General features: G+C 52.9%; 1 protein-coding gene across 4 annotated transcripts in view; it reads left to right on the top strand.

The window, feature by feature from the left end:
• The first annotated feature begins 505 nt into the window (after positions 1–505).
• Positions 506–25,421, top strand: part of MRM1 (mitochondrial rRNA methyltransferase 1) — a 40,715-nt gene continuing 15,799 nt past the window's right edge. For 3 of the 4 annotated variants that reach the window (XR_003108042.3, XR_003108043.3, XR_006549680.2), the window contains exons 1-4: positions 506–1,184; positions 1,386–1,479; positions 8,342–8,474; positions 8,574–8,693. Coding sequence is in view for 1 of the 4 variants with exons in the window: in XM_025281134.2 (XP_025136919.1) it covers positions 616–1,184; positions 1,386–1,479; positions 8,342–8,474; positions 8,574–8,693; positions 9,187–9,359 (1,089 nt within the window). In the remaining 3 variants the exon portion in view is untranslated. Of the gene's footprint in view, positions 1,185–1,385; positions 1,480–8,341; positions 8,475–8,573; positions 8,694–9,186; positions 9,517–25,421 lie in introns of those variants that run through there. The other variant, XM_025281134.2, reaches the window with a different exon arrangement.

The raw sequence follows: 25,421 nt of genomic DNA, 5'->3' as shown, positions 1-25,421 counted from the left end.
AGGGTGGGGGTGGGGGTGGGGGTGGGGGTCGTGAGCGAGGAGTCTGGTCCTTAACCTGTGGGGCCAAGGGCATCAGCTGGCTTGTCAGTATGCCAGGGCTGTCACTCAGAGAATCAGGGCCGTGGGATCGTAAGTCATCGGTGGGGTTTCTGCTGACGGGTGCTAAGGTCTGACAGGCAGTGGAGGTGTCGCGGAAGGGCTGGATGCAGAAGCAGCTCCGGAGGAAAACCGGCAGCACCCGGTGGCGGAGGGCCGTCACCACGCCCGGCCAGGTTGGACAGGAAACCCAACACACCTCCTTAAAGTGTCCTTTGCTGGCGCCGGGTTGAAAGGTCCTTCAGCCTCCCGGGACCTTGGAGGGTGCACGACGCCACCCGGCCCGCCGTCGGGTCAGCTCAGCGGCGAGCACCCCCTCGCTCCGGCGCCTCGACGGTGGATGGTGGTCGCTCCGCCGGCCCGGCAGGGGGCACTGTGGAAACGGTCTAGCCTCCGCGCATGCGCCTTGCGGCAACCCGGAGGGGGGCGGGGCGTCCGGACGCGGAAGCGGAGCTGCTCACGTGAGGGACGGCGCCGGCGGGAGTAGCCGCCTCTGCGGACGCAGCCGGGGCATCGACCATGGCGCTGCCCCCGGCCGTCGGGGCCGCGACCTGGCCCTGCTGCAGCCTTCCCCTCACGCGTCCTTTCTCCCAAGCGACGCGGCGCTGGGGGCGGCCCGGCGGGGAGGAGCTCGGCCGCCTGCCCCTGGATGACCTGGCGTCGGTGCAGCGGCCGGCCGGGGGCCCGGAGCTCCTGTTTGGCCTGTCCCCGTGCCTCCTGGCGCTGCGGGCCGCCCGCCGCCGCGTCGCCCGGCTCCTGCTCCAGGCCTGCAGGTCCGGGCTGCAGGGGCAGCGGGCCGAGCTGCTGCGCGCGGCCGAGGAGCGGGCCATCCCGGTGCTGCGGCCCCGGCGGCGGGAGCTGGATGTCCTGTGCCGTCACCAGGTTCACCAGGGCGTCTGCATGGAAGTGAGCCCCCTGCGGCCCCGGCCCTGGGCCGAGGCCGAGGCCGAGGTGGCCCGGCCAGGAGACGACCCCCAGCAGCTGTGGCTCGTCCTCGAGGGGCTGCAGGATCCCCGGAATCTTGGGGCTGTGCTGCGCTCCGCTCACTTCCTCGGAGTGGATAAGGTCATCACCAGCCGGAGAAACAGGCATGGACGCCCCTTATTCCCCGTGCGTCCCCATCTGGAGGCGCAGCCGAGTTCCTAAGCACCTTGACCCTTGGGTGGTCCCTCAACCAGGCCTCCCCGACGCCAGAATTCTTACCCCCTAACCCTTGGGGTATGGGGGAGGGCACAGCACCGGGCCTGAGGTTACCCGGCTTCATATGGTGGCATGGGGAAACCTTGCAGCTGCCCGCTCACTCCAGTAGTCAGCAAGGCCAGCGCCGGGGCTATGGAGGTGATGGACGTGTTCTCCACTGATGACCTGGCCGGTTTTTTACAGGTAATGACGCGGGGGAAGCGGGGGTGTTTCAGTAAAGGAGAAGAAATGAACCAAGCTCAGTCTCCAAGAGCCTCCTGGCCAGCAGCTGAGGGAGGAAGGGGTTGGGGGCGGGGGCGTGTTGGTATCGCTTCCTTGTTTGTTTAGTCACTAAGTCGTGTCCACTCTTTTCGACCTTACGGACTGCAGCACGCCAGGCTTCCCTGTCCAAAGTATTGTGGCCATTGGAGCTTCAGCATTATTAGCCCTTCCAGTGAATACTTAGGATTGATTTCATTTGGGATGGACTGGTTTGCTCTCCTTGCAGTCCAAGGGACTCTCAAGAGTCTTCTCCAGCTCCACAATTTGAAGGCATTAATTCTTCGGAGCTCAGCCTTCTTTATGGTCCAACTCTCGCATCCATACATGACTACTGGAAAAACTGTAGCTTTGGCTATATGGACCTTTGTCAGCAAAGTGATGTCTCTGCTTTTTAATACGCTGTCTAGGTTGGTCATAGCTTTTCTTCCAAGGAGCAAGCATCTTTTAATTTCATAGTTAAAGTCACCATTTGCAGTGATTTTGGAGCCTCCAAAATAAAACCTGTCGCTGTTTCCACTTTTTCGCTTTCTATTTGTTATGAAGTAATGAGACCAGGTGCCATGATCTTTTGTTTTTTGAATGTTGAGTTTTAAGCCAGCCTTTTCACTCTTTCACCCTCCTCAAGAAGCACTTTAGTTCCTCATAGTTTCTGCCATTAGAGTGGTATCATCTGCATATCTGAGGTTGATAATATTTCTCCTGGCAGTCTTGATTCCAGCTTGTGATTCATCCAGCCGTCTAAATCGCTTTGAGGAGAGAAGGATCTGGAGTTTTAAAAAGCATACATGGAGCAGAATCTGATGTTAGGGACTTCCACTGCACTCCTTTCAGAGGCGTACTGAGTAAACCTCCTGCAGGTTTACTCAGTGCTCCACTGCCTAGGGGGCTTCCTGATAGCTCAGTTGGTAAAGAATACGCCTGCAATGCAGGAGACCTGGTTTGATTCCTAGGTCGGGAAGATCCACTGGAGAAGGGATAGGCTACCCATTCCAGTATTCTGGCCTGAAGAATTCCGTGGACTGTATAGTCCATGGAGACGCAAAGAGTTGACATGACTGAGTGAGTGACTTTCAGTTCACTGCCTAGTAAGTAAAGTGTTAGTTGCTCAGTCGTGTCCAACTCTTTGGGGCCCCATGGACTGTAGCCCGCCAGGCTCCTCTGTCCATGGGATTCTTCAGGCAAGAATAATGGCGTGGGTAGCCATTCCCTTCTCCAGGGGATCTTCTCAACCCAGGGGATCGAACCCAGGTCTCCTGCATTGCAGGCAGGTTCTTTACCATCTGAGCTACCAGGGAAGCCCATCTAGTAAGTAGGTCTTCAGTAAATGTTCACTCGTGAGAAACCAGTGGTTCCTGCTTCCTCCTGTAGGGAAGCAGTTTGAAAGGCTCTTTGAACAAGGACTAGTCTATCCCTTCCCCCTGGTCCCTCCCATAAAAGAAGAAACAAACAAAACAACCCCCCCAAACCACTACCACCAGCATCATCATCACCACCACCAAAAAAACCCACTTGGATGTCTAGGAAGGGACAGTTTAGTTCAGTCGCTCAGTCCTGTCCAACTCTTTGCGACCCCATGAGTTGCAGCACGCCAGGCCTCCCGGTCCATCACCAACTCCCGGAGTTCACCCAAACTCATGTCCATTGATTGGGTGATGTCATCCAGCCATCTCATCCTCTGTCAGTTCGGTTCAGTTCAGTTCAGTCGCTCAGTTGTGTCCGACTCTTTGCGACCCCATGAATCGCAGCACGCCAGGCCTCCCTGTCCATCACCAACTCCCGGAGTTCACTCAGACTCACGTCCATCGAGTCAGTGATGCCATCCAGCCATCTCATCCTCTGTTGTCCCCTTCTCCTCCTGCCCCCAATCCCTCCCAGCATCAGAGTCTTTTCCAATGAGTCAACTCTTCGCATGAGGTGGCCAAAGTACTGGAGTTTCAGCTTTAGCATCATTCCTTCCAAAGAAATCCCAGGGCTTATCTCCTTCAGAATGGACTGGTTGGATCTCCATGCAGTCCAAGGGACTCTTAAAAGTCTTCTCCAACACCACAGTTCAAAAGCATCAATTCTTCGGCACTCAGCCTTCTTCACAGTCCAACTCTCACATCCATACATGACCACTGGAAAAACCATAGCCTTGACTAGACGGACCTTTGGTGGCAAAGTAATGTCCCTGCTTTTGAATATGCTATCTAGGTTGGTCATAACTTTCCTTCCAAGGAGTGTCTTTTAATTTCCTGGCTGCAGTCACCATCTGCAGTGATTTTGGAGCCCAAAAAGATAAAGTCTGACACTGTTTCCACTGTTTCCCCATCTATTTCCCATGAAGTGATGGGAACAGATGCCATGATCTTCGTTTTCTGAATGTTGAGCTTTAAGCCAACTTTTTCACTCTCCACTTTCACCGTCATCAAGAGGCTTTTTAGTTCCTCTTCACTTTCTGCCATAAGTGTGGTGTCATCTGCGTATCTGAGGTTATTGATATTTCTCCCAGCAATCTTGATTCCAGCTTGTGTTTCTTCCAGTCCAGCGTTTCTCATGATGTACTCTGCATATAAGTTAAATAAGCAGGGTGATAATATACAGCCTTGATGTACTCCTTTTCCTATTTGGAACCAGTCTGTTGTTCCATGTCCAGTTCTAACTGTTGCTTCCTGACCTGCATACAGATTTCTCAAGAGGCAGGTCAGGTGGTCTGGTATTCCCATCTCTCAGAATTTTCCACAGTTTATTGTGATCCACACAGTCAAAGACTTTGGCATAGTCAATAAAGCAGAAATAGATGTTTTTCTGGAACTCTCTTGCTTTTTCCATGGTCCAGCGGATGTTGGCAGTTTGATCTCTGGTTCCTCTGCCTTTTCTAAAACCAGCTTGAACATCAGGAAGTTCACGGTTCACATATTGCTGAAGCCTGGCTTGGAGAATTTTGAGCATTACTTTACTAGCATGTGAGATGAGTGCAATTGTGCGGTAGTTTGAGCATTCTTTGGCATTGCCTTACTTTGGGATTGGAATGAAAATGGACCTTTACCAGTCCTGTGGGCACTGCTGAGTTTTCCAAATTTGCTGGCATATTGAGTGCAGCACTTTCACAGCATCATCATTCAGGATTTGAAATAGGTCAACTGGAATTCCATCACCTCCACTAGCTTTGTTTGTAGTGATGCTTTCTAAGGCCCACTTGACTTCACATTCCAGGATGTCTGGCTCTAGATGAGTGATCACACCATCGTGATTATCTGGGTCGTGAAGATCTTTTTTGTACAGTTCTTCTGTGTATTCTTGCCATCTCTTTTTAATATCTTCTGCTTCTGTTAGGTCCATACCATTTCTGTCCTTTATCGAGCCCGTCTTTGCATGAAATGTTCCCTTGGTATCTCTAATTTTCTTGAAGAGATCTCTAGTCTTTCCCATTCTGTTGTTTTCCTCTATTTCTTTTCATTGATCGCTGAGGAAGGCTTTCTTATCTCTTCTTGCTATTCTTTGGAACTCTGCATTCAGATGCTTATATCTTTCCATTTCTCCTTTGCTTTTCGCTTCTCTTCTTTTCACAGCTATTTGTAAGGCCTCCTCAGACAGCCATTTTGCTTTTTTGCATTTCTTTTCCATGGAGATGGTCTTGATCCCTGTCTCCTGTACAGTGTCACGAACCTCAGTCCATAGTTCATCAGGCACTCTATCTATCAGATCTAGTCCCTTAAATCTATTTCTCACTTCCACTGTATAATCATAAGGGATTTGATTTAGGTCATACCTGAATGGTCTAGTGGTTTTCCCTACTTTTTTCAGTTTAAGTCTGAATTTGGTAATAAGGAGTTCATGATCTGAGCCACAGTCAGCTCCTGGTCTTGATTTTGTTGACTGTATAAAGCTTCTCCATCTTTGGCTGCAAAGAATATAATCAATCATTTTCAAAGAATAAAATCAATCATAATCAATGATTTTGGTGTTGACCATCTGGTGATGTCCAAGTGTAGAGTCTTCTCTTATGTTGTTGGAAGAGGGTGTTTGCTATGACCAGTGCATTTTCTTGGCAAAACTCTATTAGTCTTCGCCCTGCTTCATTCTGTATTCCAAGGCCAGATTTGCCTGTTACTCCAGGTGTTTCTTGACTTCCTTTTTTGCATTCCAGTCCCCTATAATGAACATCTTCTTTGGGTGTTAGTTCTAAAAGGTCTTGTAGGTCTTCATAGAACCGTTCAACTTGAGCTACTTCAGCGTTACTGGTTGGGGCATAGACTTGGATTACTGTGATATTGAATGGTTTGCCTTGGAAACGAACAGAGATCATGCTGTCGTTTTTGAGATTGCATCCAAGTACTGCATTTCGGACTCTTTTGTTGACCATGATGGCTGCTCCATTTCTTCTGAGGGATTCCTGCCCGCAGTAGTAGATATAATGGTCATCTGAGTTAAATTCACCCATTCCAGTCCATTTTAGTTTGCTGATTCCTAGAATGTTGACATTCACTCTTGCCATTTCTTGTTTGACCACTTCCAATTTGCCTTGATTCATGGACCTGACATTCCAGGTTCCTATGCAATATTGCTCTTTACAGCATCGGATCTTGCTTCTGTCACCAGTCACATCCACAGCTGGGTGTTGTTTTTGCTTTGGCTCCATTCCTTCATCCTTTCTGGAATTATTTCTCCATTGATCTCCAGTAGCGTATTGGGCACCTACTGACCTGGGGAGTTTCTCTTTCAGTATCCTATCATTTTGCCTTTTCATTCTGTTCATGGGGTTCTCAAGGCAGGAATACTGAAGTGGTTTGCCATTCCCTTCTCCAGTGGACCACATTCTGTCAGATCTCTCCACCATGACCCGCCTGTCTTGGGTTGCCCCACGGGCATGGCTTAGTTTCATTGAGTTAGACAAGCCTGTGGTCCTAGTGTGATTAGATTGACTAGTTTTCTGTGAGTATGGTTTCAGTGTGTCTGCCCTCTGATGCCCTCTTGCAACACCTACCGTCTTACTTGGGTTTCTCTTACCTTGGGCGTGGGGTATCTCTTCACGGCTGCTCCAGCAAAGCGCAGCCGCTGCTCCTTACCTTGGATGAGGGTTATCTCCTCACTGCCGCCCCTCCTGACCTTCAACGTGGGATAGCTCCTCTAGGCCCTCCTGTGCCCGTGCAGCCACCGCTCCTTGGACGTGGAGTTGCTCGTCCTGGCCGCCACCCCTGACCTAGGACTTGGGTAGCTCTTCTCGGCCGTTCCTGCGCTTTCGCAGCCTGGCACTCTCGGCTGCTGCCCCTGACCTCAGACGTGGGGTAACTCCTCTTGGCCGCCACCCTTCGGGCATGGGGTCCTCCCGGCTTCTGCCCCTGACCTCGGACGTGGGGTAGCTCCTCTCAGCCGCGGTTAGTGCTCTGGTCGCATCCTCTGTCAAACCTTAGCAAAACCCGTGGTCCATCAGCATTTGTCTTCAGCTGTGCTTCCCTTGCTGGACACAAGGGGGCAGTATTGCCTTGTATTTAGCAGTTTCCCTGACCATCCCCCAGGGCTCCTCTCAGTCCTTGGGTCCCTTTTCTGTACATACTTATTTCTTGTTTGTCACATGCAATCTGATGGTTTTAAATTGCCGTTTAGATACGAATGCCTCCCAAATATATATCCTTCTGGGTTTTGCTCCTGAACCTCAGATTCACATATCTAGTTGCCAACTCAACAGCTCTTTTTTCTGTCTAATGGGCATTTCAAACAAGATTTCCAAATCTTCCTGTTCCTCTTGCAGAGTCAGCCAGCTCAGTCGATGGCAGCTCCTCCTGCCTTCGGTTGCTTAGGCCTTGGCATCCTCCTTGGGTCTTCCTGCTCTCTCACCCCACATCCCACCTGTCTCACGAGGACGTGATCGTCCAGTCCTGCATGTGCAGCTGACGACAAGGTACCGGTAGTTCAGATTTGCCCCAGAGATTAGAAAGGATTTAAAATGCACAGATATTGTTAAGGCACATCCTTTCATTTTTACCTTGACCTTATTTCCATACTTACCTGGCAGGAAATGGCAACCCATTCCAGTACTCTTGCCTAGAACATCGCATGGACAGAAGAGCCTGGTAGGCTACAGTCCATGGGGTCGCAAAGAGTCAGACACGACTGAGCAACTTTCTTTCTTTCTTCTTTCTTTCTGTTTCCACATTCTGACCATTGCTAACCATCTCCACTGTTACCACTGTGGTCCAAGCCCCCATCATCTCTGCCAGTGTCACTGCAGAAACCTAACTGATCTGCTTGTTTCTGCTCTCAACATAGAGTGATTCTGTAGAGGCGTAAGTCAGACCGTGTCACAGCTTCTCTGCTCAAAACCCTTCAAAGGCTTTGCCTCTCTCAGAGTGAAAGCCAAAGGTCTTCCAGTCGCCTCTGAGGTCCTACCTCCTGTGGCCTCTTGTTTCCTTTCCTGTCTCAGCAGCTCCCTTTCCACTGGCCGCTTGGCTGTTCTGTTCCTCACGCTTGCCTGGTAAGCACCTGCCTCTCGGCCTTTGCCCTTACTGATCTCTGCCTAGAGTATCTCCTCCCCCAGGTGTCTGCATGGTGCTCCCTCCCCTCACCTCCCGCAGGTCTACACTTCAATGAGGCCTCCCTGACCTCCCTGCCACGAGGCTGGGGTTTGGGCCTGTTTTGTTCATCGCCTTATCCCCAGCGCTGAGCACAGAGCCTGTCCACTCTAGGTGCTTGATAACTACTGACTGAATCCAGCGGCTTAACGAGGGGATGACTAGATGGGCAAGGCCAGGCTCCTCCCGGCTGGTGCTCTGCTGAAGAATTGATTTCTCCTCTCCCCTTTCAGGCCAGAGCCCGCCAGGGCTGGCTCGTGGCTGGCACAGTGGGCTGCCCGGGACCTGAGATCACCCTGTCCTCCAAGATCCCCATCACTCGCTGCTTGGATTTCCTCTGGGACCGGCCTACCCTCCTTGTGCTGGGTAGGTAGATGTCTCTGCTCTTTGCTGAGATGCAAGCTTCCTGAATGCCTGCCTGCCCAGCTGGGGCCTCCGTAACCCTCTGGCCCCCCTGCTCTGCAGGGAACGAGGGCTCTGGTCTGTCCCGGGCAGTGCAGGCCTCCTGCCAGCTTCTCCTCACCATCCTGCCCGGCCGGCAGCTGCCTCCTGGACTCGAGTCCTTAAACGTCTCCGTGGCCGCAGGTGAGTTTCCACTCCCCTTCCTTCTCTCCCTCTGATCACACGCATATGGCTGCTTCAATTCATCCTAAATACCTTTCTCAATCTTGCTGTGTCCGAATTGCCTATATATGCCAAATGAAGAAAATATCTGCATCTTTTAAAAAATTAATAGTTTTTGACCGCTTTGGTTCATCATTGCTGTCCAAGGACTTTCTCTAGTTAAAGTCACTAGAGCAGAGGTCACTCTCCAGTTGCAGGCTTCTCATTGCAGTGGCTTCTCTTGTTTGTGTGCGGGCTCAGTAGCTGTGGTGCATGGGTTTCATCTCCCTGCAGAGCATGTGGGAATCTTCCCAAACTAGGGATGGAACCCGTGTCCCCCACATTGGCAGGCAGGTTCTTAACCACTGGACCACCAGGGAAGCCCCTACAGCCTCTCGAGGATGAAGTGAAGAAGTACCTGGCCCATGGTCCCTCCTCCAGGTGTCCACCCTTGTCCTTCTGTCTGTCTGTGCAGGAATCCTTCTTCACTCCATTTGCAGCCAGAGGAAGGGGTTCCCAGTGGAAGGGAGGAGAGAGCAACTTCTCCATGACCCCCAGGATCCCTCGGCCTCATCTGAAGCAGCCAGAGTGGCTCAGCACCCAGGACTGTCCTCAGGATCAGAAAAGAAGCGACAAGACAGGGGCTAACCGGGACTGTCCACGGTGTCTGTGTGCTGGGGAGCGCACGCACCCACACCCTCGAGTGTGCTGGAGTCTCTTTGTCTTCTTATGAGTGGGCATCAGGCCTCTATTTATAAACCACTATCCTGGGGAGCCAGGAGCTTTGCAGTAGAGACCACAGGAAGTTCAGTTTCCCATTTTTTTGGACTTTCGGTTGGAGATGGCAGCCTGTTGATTTCTACGCTGTGCTGGGACAGAGGGTCTCTTTCTTCCCAGGTCCCGCCTGGAAGCGAGGAGGAGTTTTGGACATCAGAAGGGCATCAGGCAGCCCCATCCAGGGTCCTCTTCCTTTTGGATGGGTGTGAGAAGGCAGAGGAAAGCCCGGGGCACTCTTGTGGGCCAGACAGGTGCAAATCCAGGCTCAAACCCTCTGAACACAGGACTTCATCTTTCTAACCCCAGGGCTGTTGTCAGGATCCGGTGAAACATCACTTGATATCCAGCAGGCACCCCTTCTCTCTGGTCCGTCCACTAGGTGGCAGCCTTGCTCTTTGCTCCACAGTCCCTTTGGCAAGCTTTCACAGCCACCTGGGGAGATTCCTGGCTGTGGCCCACCCCAGAGAGGCAGGGGAAAGATTAGCAAATACCTATCAACTCACTGGCCCTCCAGCACCCACCGTGGGTGAGTCACCAGTTAGCCGGCCTCCATGGAAGGACCTGCCGAACTAGAGTTCTGGCCTTTGATTCTGGGAGGTGGTGAGGACCTTGCAGATTTGCCGTTTGTTGTTCAACCCAGACAGATTCGGTACTACTCTCCCAGGCTCCCGTGAGTGGAGCAGAAGCCACTAGGATAAGTAGCTTAGAGCAGTCCTGGCTGCTCCCTGGAACCACCTGGCAAGCTTTGAAAAACAGCTGACACCCCCTCAGCCTGAGGTAATTGGTCAGTGTGCAACATGAACATCCGACTTTTTTTTTTTTTTAAAGGATTTTATTTATTTTCTTTTTTGGCCGTGCTGGGTCTTCATTGCTGCTCGGGCTCTTCTCTAGTTGTGGAGGGCAGGGGCTACCCTAGCTGCAGTGCACGGGCTTCAGTAGTTGTGGCAAAGGGCTCAGTGGTTGCAGCTCCCCGGCTCTAGAGCACAGGCTCAGTAGTTGCGGTGAATGGGCTTAGTTGCCCCGCGGCATGTGGGATCTTCCCGGATCAGGGATCCGGCCCTTGTCCCCTGCATTGGCAGGCGGATTCTTCACCCCTGAGCCACCAGGGACATTCCGAACATCCGAATTTTTAAAGCTCCCCCAGTTGGGTCTCAGTTGCAGCCCAGGCCGGGACCCATTAGGTTTCTACTGATGTTCTGGGCTGGGTAACTTGTGAGGCCTGTCCTGTACATTGTAGGGCATTTAGCAGCATCTCTGGCCTCTGTCTACAAGGTGACAATAAGCACCCTCTCCCCCCTGAGTTGTGACAACCCAAAAAGTCTCCAGACGCTGCCGTGTGTCCCTAGGGGGATGGAATCAGCCCTTGAGCAGCACTGCTTGGGAGCGTGGGTCTGGGGGATGGCTGCCCGAGGCACAGGTCCTAATGCTCTGACCTTGGCCAGTTCCTCACCCTCCTGCTCTTCAGTGGGCGGGGATAATCCTGCCTCCCTGGGTGGTGGGGAGGAGAGAGGCCGGAGAACTCGGGGCCTTAAACACTGCGGGTGCTTGGTAAGTAGTACTGCCCTATTCTCTGTGGGGTGGATTCATCTCGAATTCTAATGGTGATGCCAGTTTGGAAAGACACTGAACTTCAATTTTTAAAAGGCCAAAGATGGGACTTCCCTGGCGTTCCAGTACTTAAGACTCTGTGCTCCCAAGGCAGGGGGCCTGGGTTTGATCCCTAGTCAGGGAACTAGATCCCATGTGCTGAAGCTAAATCTTGTGCAGCCAAATAAATATATATATTTTTTTAAATAGTATAATTCCAGCTGATTTGGATAGTTGCACAGCAGAAAACAACACAATGTTGTGAAGCAGTTTTCCTCCAATTAAGTGAAAGTGAAGTCGCTCAGTTGTGTCTGACTCTTTGTGACCCCAGGGACTGCAGCCCGCCAGGCTCCTCCATTCATGGGGTTTTCCAGGCAAGGATACTGAAGTGGGTTGCCATTTCCTGCTCCAGGGGATCTTCCCGACCCAGGGATTGAACCCGGGTCTCTCTGCATTGCAGGCAGACTCTACCGTATGAGCCACCAGGGAGTCCCTCCAATTAAAAAGTAAATTATAAATGAATGAAAGGGACAAAGATGGCTTTAAAGTCAGAGCTTTTCCTCTCAAAAAGGAGGAAGAACCCCTCCTCCATACACTCCATAGATCTCCATCACACAGGTTTCTCCCTGAGCTCTGTCCCTGACTGCCACACAGATGTGACCTCCACCCAGCTCAGGTGTACGACCCCGCCTCCCGCATCACTGCTGCTCTCTCCACGAAGAGGCTAGTGTGTTTTTGTTTTTCTTCTTTTTTCTGGCTGCACCGCATGGTAAGTGAGACCTTAGCTCCCCGCCCAGGGATCAAGCCCATGCCCGCTGTAGTGGAAGTGCTGAGGCATGACCACCAGGGCGGTTCCCCTTGTGTGGTTTCTGGCTGTGGCCATTCTTAGCCTCATGGGGTCAGGGAACGGGAGGGTCACTTGAATAGTCCCGGTGTGCAGAGGTACAGGCTGACTGAAGCAGCATCTCTCGGAAAGAAGCCAGGCACCAGCATTTTTTCTTTTTTAGAACTACCCCGCTGATGGCCAGTATACAGCCAGTTGGAGAATCACTGGCTGTCATACTACTACATATGTCCAACTGCTTCCAAGTCGTTCACACCCGTGCTTTTGAATGCATACCAGAAAGTTTGGGCCAAGCAAGCTTTTACCTGTCCCCAGGGTTCTTCAGAAGATGCTGGATCTCCAGCCCTGACTCTGGCTTCCTCCCTGGGTGGTGTCTTGGTCTCCTCATCTGTACAATGGGGATAGTGCCATCTACACCTGCTCCAGCTACCTCTCCCCAACAGGGAAGTTGTAAAGATAAAAAAGCATTGTGTAAACTGCAGGACTGTGTGCCCAGGCCTGGCATGTCATAATTCAAACCTGGGTGTGAGGGTTCAGATCAATGTGTCAACCTGAGTGGGCCACAGGGTGCCCAGATACTTGGTCAAGCATTATCCTGGGTGGTTCTGTGAGGGTATTTTTGGATGAGATTAGCATTGCTGGACTGAGTAAAGCAGATCGCACTCCCCTGTGTGGTGGGCCTTGTCTAATCCATTGAGGACCCCCAGTAGAACAGAAAGGCTGACCCTTCCCCAAGTGAGAGAATATGCCTGCCTTTTGGAACTGGAACATGGCCTCTTCCCAGGTCTCAAGCCTGCTAGCCCTCAGATGGTCACTATATCATCAGCTCTCCTGGGGTTTCCAGCCCTACCCTGCAGAACTTGGGGCTTCTCAGCCTCTGTAATCACATGACCCAATGCCTTATAACATATATAGTGTGTATTTATATGTGTGTGTGCGCACAAGCTTGCCTGCATGCTTGGTCATGTCTGACTCTCTGCAACCCCATGGACTGTAGCCCACCAGGCTCCTCTGTCCGTGGGATTTTTCAGGCAAGAATACTGGAGTGAGTAGTCCTTTCCTTTTCCAGGGGATCTTCCTCACCCAGGGATCAAACCTGCATCTTGTATCTCCTGTATTGGCAGATTCTTTACCACTGTATGCCTGGGAAGTCAAATCGACTTAGCAGCAGAAGCATAGAGAGAGGTTCTGTTTCTCCTATTGGGTCTGTTTCTCTGGAGATCCCAGAGTAACAGGTCTGGTGAAAACTGAGGTGTCCTGGTGCTCCCCCCCATCCTGGGGTGCAGAATTGAGCTCTGCTCTCCAGAACTAAAGCCAGCATGGAACCTAGAGGTAGGGTTGGGTGTTCTCGGGGTCTGGAGCCCTCTCCTGCCCACCGACTCCTCTGTGGTGTCCGGAGCCCTATCTAACCTTGGGCCTGCTATCCGTCAGCTTTCTGTGGTCTGGGTCACCTCCAGGGCCACTCCCCCGGGGAAACAGCTGGGCCCAGGTGGCTCCTTCCTGCTTCATCCCCCCAGGCAGCAGGCTGGCTGCCCTCTGAAAGACAGGTTCACGTGAACCAAAGGGAATTGCGGCTGTAATTACCTGCCCAGGACACACAGATAACGTAGTTGTCATGCAACCCAGACACTCCCCAAATGAAGAAAGGCCCCGAGGCCAAGGCTGAGGCCTGCTTCTCTGCACATTACCTCAGGTGCCAGGTACATGGAGGCTGCTGAGCTCAGCTAGTGGGGTTCAACACCCGGGAGCTGGGGCAGCTGAGGCCGTGGGTACGAAGGGCAGCAGGGTCAGGGTGCGGCTGGAGGAGAGCACGGTGGTGGCTGAGGACACGACCTTGGCTGGCAAGCAGTGGGCGCTTTGAGCTCCAGCTCTGACACTTGGCAGTGGTGTCAAGGTGGCCATGTCCTTAATTTTTCCAAGCCTTGGCTTTCCTCATCTGTAAATAGGGACGACAACAGTGTCCACGTGGGGGGATCGTGCATGTAAAGCCCTCGGCCCTGTTTCCTCGGACTTTGAGATGCTCTCACAGCTGACATGGGCGGCCGACCTAGAGGTCAGGACACTGGACCCTGCCCTCCCACCACCCTGGCCTCAATTTCCCCAGAGGCTCTAGGACCCCTTTTAGCTGCAAGACACAATGGTTTACCGGGGAGAACAGGGGGGGTTGGAAGAGGCAGGGGCTGAAATGACATTCCTAGGCTCCTCCTTTGTCAGGGTCTCCAAGCCAATAGGGGCAGGGTCTCAGAAGGTTGGGGTTCCCAGAGAACCCTACCCCCTCCAGGGCTGGTGTCTTTTTTTCCCCCCTACCGAAGGCTAAATTTCCAGTTCCGCCCTGCCCCAGGCTGGGATCCTCAACTAGAGCCCCTCTACTCCTCCATGGAGAGCGGACGCCAGGGAACCCCACAGTTTGTAAATGTAATCAGCCTTGAGGTCTCTGACTTCCACACGTGCAATTAGCATGCCCATCTGCTAATCCCTGATTGATGATGTTTACAAACACAGGACTCTGCTCAGAGCTGCTCAGCACCCTCCTCTGGGGCCAGGAGGCAGGGGTCTTCCGAGCACCACCCCCCGCCCCCACCCCAACCCATGTAGCCCAGTACTTCAGGCCTCTCCACTCAACACTCCTTCCATCCCCTCCTCCAGGCAGTGAGCAGAGCTGGAGGTCCTTCCAGATCCCTTGGCCCAGTCCTCACTGCACACAGTTAGAGCAGAGACCCCGTGAGAGCACAGGGATCCCAGAGGCTGCGGGGCTGGGGCCTTGCTCTCCCTTCTCCCCAGTTCTGGACCTTCTGGGACACGCGATGTTGCTTTCACTCTCCAGCCCAGCGCTAGCCCTGGGGCACACATGCTTCCCTTCCTGGAGGAGTGGGCCTGGCCCTGGCGCCCTGAGGCCTCTCCCCAGACAGGGATACATTTCAACCCCACCTACCCTCCTGAGGACTGCCTGGGTCCCCTCACAGGTAAAGTAGCTAAAGCATCAGGAACACACTTCTAGGGGACTTCCCTGCTGGTCCAGTGGTTAAGGATCTGCCTTCTAATGCAGGGAACGTGGGTTCCATCCCTGGTCTGGGAACTAATCTCCCACTTTGTTTTGTTTTTGTTAAGTCGTTCAGTCGTGTCCGACTTTGTGCAACCCCATGGACTGTAGCCCGCTAGGCTCCTCTGTCCATGGGATTTCCCAGGGAATTATACTGGAGTGGGTTGTCATTTCCCTCTCCAGGGGATCTTTCCAACCCAGGGATTGAACCCAAGTCTCCTGCATTGGCAGGTGGGTTCTTTTATCACTGAGCCACCACATGCCACAGGGCAGCTAAGGGATTGCACCACGACTGCTGAGCCTGTTGCTCTGGAGCCCACGTGCCACAACGAGAGAACTTGTCCACTGCCCACAGACCCTGCAGAGATCCTGTGGGCAGCAACTAAGACTCCATGCAGCCAAATAATATTAAAACACACACATTTCTGAAGCAGACTGTCCTGGGTCAGCCTCAGGCCCATCCCTTAACCTGATTTAATCGCAGTTTCTTCATCTGTGAAGTGGAGATAGGAATAGTACCTTTCATAGGGGTCGTTGTGAGCATTAACGATGGGATGTATAAAAAGGACTCAGCACGGTTCTGGGGACACAGTAGGTGCTCAATAAAGGTGAACACTTACAGGGCAGCCGAAGTAATGATAATGGTGATGACGTTGATAGGAAAAGAGGTCTGTGAAGCTCCAGGATGTTCGGGGAGTCTCCTTCTCCTGCTGCCCCACCCCCCACCACGCCCTCTGGGGAGAAGGGCAGGTCCAGGCTCATTACTGGCGGGGGCTGGGGTGGAGGTGTCAGATTGGAATCCCTCCTGGGTCTGTTCGCAGCTTCTCTGTTTCATTAACACCTCCCTGGTGGTCTTCAGCTCATCCTGCTGGGGGAGGTGCTCCGGAAAGTCCTAACTCCCCAGCCCAGAGCTCACTGCTCCACGCTGCTAGGTCTGTGCTCAGACCCGCATAGACAGGGTTTTATGTAGGAGAGAGGTGGCCGCTGGCCCAGAGGCTGTCTCTGTCCCTGCACCCCAGGGTCCTGGGGGCCTGGTTAGGGGGTCTGGCGCCTGAAGCTGCCCCTTGCTCCTCAAGCAGCCTCTTCTCCCCAGTGCGTCCCACCCAGTCCAGCCACTTCTTCCTTCCTTTTGGATCTCCGTGACTGTGAACACGGCTTGGTCCTGGGCTCTCATCCTGACCCACCACTTGCTAGCTCGATGACCAGAGGCAAGTCGCTCTCCTCCAGGACATCTATCCAGTTCTGCAAAACGGGGACACAACGCCACAGCCCGGAAGCCCACGGCCCGCTAAATCGGTCAGCTCTCTGCAACGGGCAGCCGTTGTGATTTCACAGGGAATGACAGTCGCTCTCAGAACGATCATTCTACACCCCAGGACTTGGTTTAGCCAGCTGGGGGGTCGGGGAGCGGAGGCCAGAGTCCCAAGGACCTGTCAGGTTCCAGGAAGCAGAAGAGGGCGTGAGCTTTGCCCCCATGAATTGTTCCGGCTCCTTCCGCAGACTGGGAGAGGGAGTGGGGCTGGTCAATGAACTGGGACCAGGAGATTTATTCCTCGGGCTCTGGGAAGGCTGCTTCTAAACAAGGTTCCTCTCCACTACACTCCAAGAAGGCTTCTTATGGAAATGCCTGTCCTTCGCCCCCCTCTGCCCTCTCGGTCACAATGGTCCATTTCTGAGGATGCTCTTCACCAGCTGCGGTGGCCCTGGGGAGGAGGGGCTCGGTTGGAGGGGGGGCTGGGCCCGAGCCCCTCTCCGCTCCCCCTCCGCTCCCCCCCAGCCAGGCAGTCTAGTTGAACTTGACCCCTTCTGCTTTCTCCTGCCACCTCTCACCCTCCTGGCCCCCCTCCGATGCCCTGCTTTTTGCTGAGGTTTGTGGATGTCAGAAGGGAGAGACGATGGAAAGTGGTCCCTTTTGTGGTTTGTCTGTCAACTCAAAAAAATGTCAGTGGGCTCAACAGTTTCCTTCAGAAAGAAGAAAATGAGAAGTCAGCAAACAAGGGAGGCAGTAACGGGGTTGGGGGGCGGGGCTTGCTTCCTTCTTGCTAGCAGCGTTAAGGCCCTTCCCCCAGCCTCTCGGCCCCCAGAGTCCTCTGAAGACCCTAAGCACCCCCCACGCCCCCAGGAAGGCCCACTCCGTCCTTGAGTCTTTGGGGCAGGAATTATTAATAGCTTCCTAGGTCCCCCACACAGGGCCAGGCACTTACGGGGAGAGGGAGGGTAGTTTATAAACCATGAATGAACAAGCAAATAGGTCCTGAGGTCGGAGACAAATTGCCTCCTGTTTCTCTTCGGTAGGGTGGGTTGTGGGGGGCAAATCTCTCAGCGTGTTTCCAGCTGGCCCTGCCCCTCCACTTTTCAGAGGAGGCAAGATGCAAATGATTCCCCAGCCACAGCTGCTCTAGATTCTCTGAAACAAAGGAGCTCATCGAAGGCTGAGGGGACGCTCTGCAGAAGCCCTCAGCCCTTCGCCCCGCTGAGATCCATCAGCACCCATGCCCCGCGTGGAAGCCCCTCCCCTCGACGGGGGTACTAGCCGTGGGGCTGGATCTTGCTTAAATCGGAGCCCCGAGGCTAACACACACACACCCCGCTCTCAGCGTGGTGGGTGTGGGACCCAGGAGCTGGCAGCAGGGTGATGATGTTGATGATGGGAATGATAACGATGCTGACGGTGCTGATAGTTCTAATGTGTATTATGTACGTGCCGTGTGCTGGAAGTTTTACGTCTCTCCTTGAATCCTTTCGATGCTTTTGGGGCGGCCACCGTTACTACCTTTGCTTTATAGATAGCAAACGGGCTATCTATAGGAACTATCTGAGGAACTTGCCCAGGGTCATGGTGGGGCAGTCAGAAGAGTGTAGGAAGGAAGGAGGAGCCAGGGTGGGCAGGAGAGGACCTGCAGCCCAAGCATCCCTTCGGAGGCTGCCGCCGGGGAGGCCAAGCCGCGGGGGCACGCGGCCACGCTCCCCACCCCCAACCCCAAGCCCCTCCGCCCATGCAGCGCCCCACCCGGTTCCCCTCTCCGCCTCTCCCCAGCTCTCCTGAAGCTCAAAGTGGGGCACCCCAGTGCAGGGCACCTCCACCCACTTCCCGCTCGGCTGTGGGTATTAGGCTGGGGGTGCTGCAGCGGGTGGCATGGCTCCTAGAGACACCCAGACTTGGGTTTAAATCCTGCCCCTGCTCCCGTGTCTAAATCCTTGGACCTGGGCTGAGTTTCTGAGCCTCTCTGCTTAGTTTTCTCCCTGTAAAATGGTGCCCACGGGACTTCCCTGGCAGTCCAGTGGTTAGGGCTTTGCCTTCCAAGGCAGGGGGTGCAGGTTCGATTCCTGACCGGGGAGCTAAGATCCACATGACTCGTGGCCACAAAAACCAAAACACAGAACAGAAGCAGCATTGTAACAAATTCAACAATGAGTTTAAAAATGGTCCACATCAGAAAAGTAAAATGGTGCCCAAACTGGCTTTGAATATTCATTGGAAGGACTGAGGTTGAAGCTGAAACTCCAATACTTTGGCCACCTGATTCGAAGAGCTGACTCACTGGAAAAGACCCTGCTGCTGGGAAAGATTGAAGGCAGGAGAAGGGGACAACAGAAGATGAGATGGTTGGATGGCATCACTGATTGTATGGACATGAGCCTGAGCAAGCTCCGGGAGTTGGTGATGGATAGGGAGGCCTGGCGTGATGAAGTCCATGGGGTCGCAAAGAGTCGGACATGACTGAGCGACTGAACTGAACTGAGACTGGCTTTCTCCTGAGGGTGTGCTGGGGCTTGAAAGCAGATGCCCATGGCACGAGGTAGGTCTTCAGGGCTCTGGGTCTCCCGCCTCCTCTCCTCCTCAGCTCTGCCTCTGTGTTCCCATGTTGTCCATCCTATCTGCTGTCACCAGGGGTCCCTGCCGCTGTTCCCTCTCTGGGGCTGCATCTCCACACACCGGATGTCCCTCTCTTTGCCTCTCCTCTGGCTCCACCCCTTGGGGCTGATCGATGGCAGCCACTGGTTATCGATTGGGGTGGGCATCCAAGTGAGGCTGCCGGAGGCCAGGATTGATGGACAGGATCGGTGCCCAGGCCGAGGGGGAGGCAGTTGGGGAGCCCGGAGCTGCAAGGCCCCAGGGCTCTGGCCTCTCCTGCCAGGACCTGGGAGTGGGAGTCCGTCCAGCTGCAAGGCCCTGCCACTCAGATGGGAGTAGAGGGCGGGGCAGAGGTCTTCTGGGAACAGACTGCTGAGGCTTAGCTCATGCTGTCATTGGACAAGTATTTATTGAGCATCTAGTATGGGTCAGCCGGGGATACAGCAGTGTGGGAGTCAGTGAAAATCAGTCAGTAAAATTATATAGTGTGTTATGTAAGAAGTGGAGCAGGAAGAGTGGGGTGAGCGTGCAGTGTGGGGGAGGCGCCACTTTGAATAGTGTGGTCAGAGACTGGCCCCCTTGCAAAGATGACCTGTACACAAAGACCCGGGAAAGGGAAGGAGTGAGCCCTCTGAGTGTTCTGTGCTGTGGAAACCGTGAGAAGGGCCAGGCGTCTTCTGGCAGGGGCAGAGTGGTGTGCTTTGGGCTCCCAAGGAAGCCAGGTGGCTGGAGTGAGGGATAAGGAGGAAAGGAGGGGAGCTGGATGGGGTGGGGGTGGGGGGCCAGGCCCGGGCACAGCGGGGCACACAGGCAGTCCAGGCTGAGAGGCCCGAGCAGCTTCCACACAGGGCAGCTTCTAGAGCACGACTCTGCTGCTCCAGCCATGTCAGGAGTTTCTGTTTATTTATTTGTGACTTTTACTGAAGTGTAGTTGAAGTATGTAGTGGGCTTCCTGGGTGGCTCAGTGGTAAAGAACCTTCCTGCCGATGCCAGAGAGGCTGGTTCCATCCCAGAGTCGGGAAGATCCCCCTGGAGGAGGAAATGGCAACCCACGCCAGTATTCTTGCCTGGAGAATCCCACAGACAGAGGAGCCTGGTGGGGTGCAATCCATAGGGTTGCAAAGAGTCAGACACAACTGAGGGACTAAACAACAACAGCAACGAACATAGCGGAAGTAGAGTTGACTTACGATGCTGTCTTAATTTCAGGTGTACAGTGCGGCGATCCAGTTACACATATGTGTGTGTGTGTGTGTGTATACTTTTTCAGATTCTTTTTCCTTATAGGTTTTTGCAAAATACTGAGTATCGTTCCCTGTGCTATACAGAAGGTCTTTGTGGGTTATCTATTATTATTTTACCTATTTTTTAGTGGGTGTTTAAGAAATGGTTTCATTGATTGATTGATTGATATTCTGGCTGCCCTGGGTGCTCACTGCTGGGCACGGCCTTCTCGAGTTGCTTCGGTTTGGGGTGACTAGTTGCAGTGCATGGGTTTCTCATTGCAGTGGCTTCTCTTGTTAAGGAGCTCAGTCTCTAGGGAGCCTGGGCTTCAGTAGTTGCCATGCACAGGCGTAGATGCCCCTCAGCACGTGGAATCTTTTCCAACCAAGGATCAAACCTGTGTCCCCTGCATTGGCAGGTGATTCTTCACCACTGGACCACCAGGGAAGGCCGGTTATCTATTTTATACAAGCCACTAAAGTGAAGTCGCTCAGTCGTGTCCAACTCTTTGCAACCATGGACTGCAGCCTACCAGGGTCCTCTGTCCATGGGATTTTCCAGGCAAGAGAACTGGAGTGGGTTGCCATTTCCTTCTCCAGGGGATCTTCCCGACCCAGGGATCAAACCTGGGTCTCCCACATTGTAAGCAGATGTTTTACCGTCTGAGCCACCAGGGAATTTTATACATAGTAGTATGTATATGCTAATCCCTTCCTACTAATGTATCCCTCCAATAGTGACCATGTCCAGGGTCCTCCACTGACTTTGCCAGGAAGATAACGCTCTTCTCAGACTCTCTCAAGTCCCTCGTCTGGCTGTGGGGACGGAGGTTCACAGACATTCAGCAGCTTGCCCAGGGTCATGCAGCTCGGAAATGACAGAGCTGGAAATCAAAGCCAATTTTGCCTGACTCCAAAATCATTCCTCTTTCCTTCTTTTTTGGTTACCATCCTTACCACTTTTATGTGTACATTCCAGGAGTTAAGTATTTTCGCACTCTTGTGAAATAGATCTGCAGATCTTTCCCATCTTACAGAATTGAAACTCTCTACCCATTAAACCGTCATTCCTCATCCCCAGTCCCTGATGATCACCATTCTATTTTCTGTTTCTGTGAATTTGACAACTTTAGATACTCATCGAAGTGGTATCATACAGTATTTTTTTTATGACTGCGTTATTTCTGTTAGTACAATGTCTTCAGTGTTTGTTCATGTAGCATGTGACAGGATTTCCTTCCCTTTTTAAGGCTGAATAATATTTCAGAGAGTGTATCTACCACGTTTTGTTTATCCATTCATCAGTTGATGGGCACTGGATTGCTTCTGTCTCTTGGCTATGGTGAATAATGCTGCGTTGAACATGAAGGTGCAAATCTCTCTGTGAGATCCTGTGTTTTAATTCTTATGGATATATACCTAGAAGTGGGATTACTGGATCGTATGGTGTGTGCGTGCTAAGTCGCTTCAGTCATGTCTGTTTCTTTGCAACTCTATGGACTGTAGCCCGCCAGGCTTCTCTGTCCATGGGGTTCTCCAGGCAAGAATTACTGGAGTGGGTAGCCATGCGCTTCTCCAGGGCATCTTCTTGAGCCCACCTCTCTTATGTCTCTTGCATTAGCAGGCGTGTTCTTTACTACTAGTGCCTCCTGGGAAGCCCAGATCATATGGTAGTTCTGTTTTTAATCTTTTTTTTTTATTTGAATACTGGAGTGGGTGGCCAGTCCCTTCTCCAGGAGATCTTCCCGACCTAGGGATTGAACCCACGTCTGCTGTGTCTCCTGTATTGGCAGGCAGATTCTTTTATCATCACACCACTTGGAAGTCCTCTCTGATACATAGAAGTTTTAAATTTTGATGTGGTCTCATTTACCTTTTACTGCCTGTGCCTTCATTGCCAAGTCTATCCAAAATGGTTGTTTTTAACCACTCCTGTCTGTCAACAATTCTGCTGACAACTTTGGGTGGGTAGGAGGGATGGGGGAGGACAGTTTGCAGTGGTTGAGGAAATGAGGAAGAGTTTAGCCAGGAGAGTGGGGGTGATGGTTGTTGTGGGAGCAGCGGTTGTGGTATTCCAATTACAGAAGAGCTTTTCATGGGCCAGACTGACAACCCAGAGGGCAGGATGGGCCCAGTGGGAGGCCCAGGGAGTCAAATAGCAGCTCAGTCTTAACAGGATTCCAAAGATTGAATGGGGGGTACTTTGTGGGTAGTGAGCTCCCCGTCACTGGAGAAGTGCAAGCAGTCAGATGACCACTCAGGCAGGATATTGCCAGGGGCTTCAGGCACATGATATTAAGATCAGGTTGATGGCCTCTGATCTCTTCGGTTATTCAGTAGGTAAAGAGGGAACTCAAACTTTAGCCAGTGGGGTAGGGTAGACAGGATTTCAGCTGACAGATGTCCTCTGTTTTGTGCCTGGGGTACGTCTTGTAATTTGGGGTTGAGATGTGGAGAAGATTCCCTGAGTTCCCGTCATTCTGGAGCCTGAACCCAAGCTCTGACCCAGATGGCCCAGGTATCTGGAAGAGGAGAAGACAGGTGACGAGGTGGCACCTTCATGGCCTGCGAGGTGCTGCTTGCCAGCAGAACGGGGAAAATACAGACTTCCGGGCCTGGCAGACCTTGGTTCAGGTGCTGCCTCGGGCACTTGCCACCTGGGCGGCTGTGGGCAATTTCTTCAACTTCTCTGATCCTCACTCTCCTCATCTGAGCAAGGGGGCCATTGTATCTCTTGCAGGGTTTTCTGCAGAATGATGATAACAGGTGCTTGAAGCCAGGCGGCTGCTCAATAACTGCCCATCATCACCCTCCAAAGCCAATGACCTTGAGTGGGCTGTACAACCGCCACCCTCTGTTGCCGCTTTCTGCTCTTCTTTGCCACGAGCAGCCCCTCTTACCTGGGTGGATCTCAACCCCCCCTTCCTTCTGAGGTTGAGAGTCCAGAGTCCTGGATCCAGAATGCAGCCTGGCCCCAGCAGACACCTAAGCCAGCCCAGGGGCCCTCTCGGCCTGGCAGGCTGGGGCTGGGTGGCAGCCTGATCGCCTATCTGTTGGTCCTCTGTCTTGGCCTATCCTGGAGGCTGCTGGCCCTGGAGCCTCCCCGTCGCTGGTTGCCCAGTCCCTCCCTGCCAGCAAGCTGTGTCTGTCCCCATCTCCTAGCGCGCTGCATCCAGAGAGCTCCAAGATCACTCCCAGCTCAGCAGCCCTCACTGGGGCAAAAACTCAAATCTCATTAAAGGTCATTGATTTTCCTCCAAATTTCCAGCAAGTATACTCTGAGGCTTCTTAAGAGAATGAGAGGGCTGGGGAGCTGTCTTCCGGAGCTCCTAGCCTGCTCTGGCCCTTCAAGGCAACAAGATTCTAGATATGCCCCTGCTTTCTGGGGAGTGAATATTCTCCTATCTAGCTGACCCCATCTTCCGGATTTGGGCAGAGCAGTGTGTGTGTTTCTGTTTGTGTATGTCTGTCTTTGCATGTCAGTGTATGACTATGTGTCTATGTGTGTATCCCTGGGTGTTGATGGTGTGTCTCTGTGTATCCGAGTCCATTTGTCTCTGTATCTGTGTGTACGTGTGTGTGTATGTGTGTGTGTGTGCGCGCACGCTTGCATGACTGCAGTATGGGGGTGGGGCTTGGCAGGCAGTTGAACTCTGGATGTTCTGCTGCCCATGGAACAGCCAGACTTGACTTGGGGTGTGTGCATGTGTGTGCTAAGTCATTTCAGTTGTGGCTGACTCTTTAAGACCCCATGGACTGTAGCCCGCCAGGCTCCTCTGTCCATGGATTCTCCCGGCAAGAATACTGGAGTGGGTTGCTATGCCCTCCTCCAGGGGATCTTAGCGACTGAACAATGACCACATGTGCACCTGGTGAGTCTGGAGGGAAGGTTGGTGAGTGAGGACGCCAGAGAGAGGGTGGGCACAGAGAGCATCCCTGTCCACCTGAGCCAAAGACTGCCTTAATGGGGATGAAGCTCACATGGGCCCTTTGGCTTTTGTGGTGTGGAGTGGCTTATGGCCTGGCTGCAGGGGGCTTTCTCTGGTGGCTAAGACATTAAAGAATCTGCCCACAATGCGGGAGACCTGGGTTCGATCCCTGGGTTGGAAAGATCCCCTAGAGAAGGAAATGGCAACCCACTCCAGTATTCTTGCCTAGAGAATCTGATGGACAGAGAAGCCTGGTGGGCTACAGTCCATGGGCTTGCAACGAGTCGAACTCGACAGAGCGACTAACACACAAAATCACCACCTGCCAGGGACAGAGGTCAGCCATGATGCTGGCCTGGCCTTCTAAGCCCTAGGACACGGCTGAGATGCCCAGCAAGCAGCCTCAATGGAGTCTCCCACACATATGGGGGTGGGATGGTTCCTGGATGCGTGCCCTCAATGAAGCCTCGCCTGTACCCCCAGCCCTTCACAGGCGTGTCCTGTGTGAGTTCAAGGATGTGCATGCGTGTTCTCACTGCAGCCTCTGCCGGGAGAGCTGGGAGCAGCTCTCTGGGTTCCGGGGACAGGCCAGATTTATGGTGCTGGGAGAAATATTTAGGCCTGAGACAGTTTGGTTGTGTTAATTATGGAAATCTAAAGATAATCTATATTTAATGCTGAATTTTGTCAAATTTGCTAAAGAATTAGGGGAGCATGTGCAAACAGTGACACTTCAATGAAGAACAAGGTGCAATTAAACTCTGAAATTTACAGTGGAATAATTGGAGAGCATGACAAATATAGTTATCAGCAGCAACTAATTAGGGGTCTGCTCGAGGTTTCTGGGCTTGATTAATCTTGCCTAGATGCTAATACGTTATGCTGGGCAGCTGATTCCATTTGTAGCCTCCTACTTTCCACTCTGCCTCCAGAGCATTTGTGGGGCGGGAATGTAGCCCATTGGGTCATCCCGGGTACAAGTACAACCTGGTCTGAAGGGGACCACGGGGGTACCACAGATCCCCTGCTGAGACTGCCCTCCCCTGCCAAGGATGGCGTTAACCGCTTGAGCTGCTCAGGCATTCTGGGGTCTCACTGGGGTTGGGAAGTTCTTCTCACTTGAGCTTGTTGAGGTTGAGGGAGGGAGGTATTGGAGGCAGAGTTTTAGGGTCTGACTCAGCCTCAGTGGGTCAGATCTGTGCCCTCCAAGCTGACATAGCTGTCTGTCTCCTACCTCCACTTCCCACTCCATGTCTTGTGGGAAGGGGTGCTGAACCCCCTTTCCCCACTCCAAGATAGATGCCATGCACATTATTCCTTGCCCAGGCACCTCTCTCCTCCTTCTCTCCCTGGTCTTGGCTAATCTTCTTTGCAGCTGATTGTGCCCAAGCCTTAGATGGATTGATTCAAGTTTAGGCCTGAACTGATGCTATTACTGGGCTGGTGTGTGGCCA

This window comes from Bubalus bubalis, chromosome 3 (genome assembly GCF_019923935.1).
Source record: "Bubalus bubalis isolate 160015118507 breed Murrah chromosome 3, NDDB_SH_1, whole genome shotgun sequence".
Taxonomy (NCBI): Eukaryota; Metazoa; Chordata; class Mammalia; order Artiodactyla; family Bovidae; genus Bubalus; species Bubalus bubalis.
The sequence above is the reverse complement of the archived record's forward strand: the minus strand, read 5'-3'. Positions and strand labels throughout refer to the sequence as shown.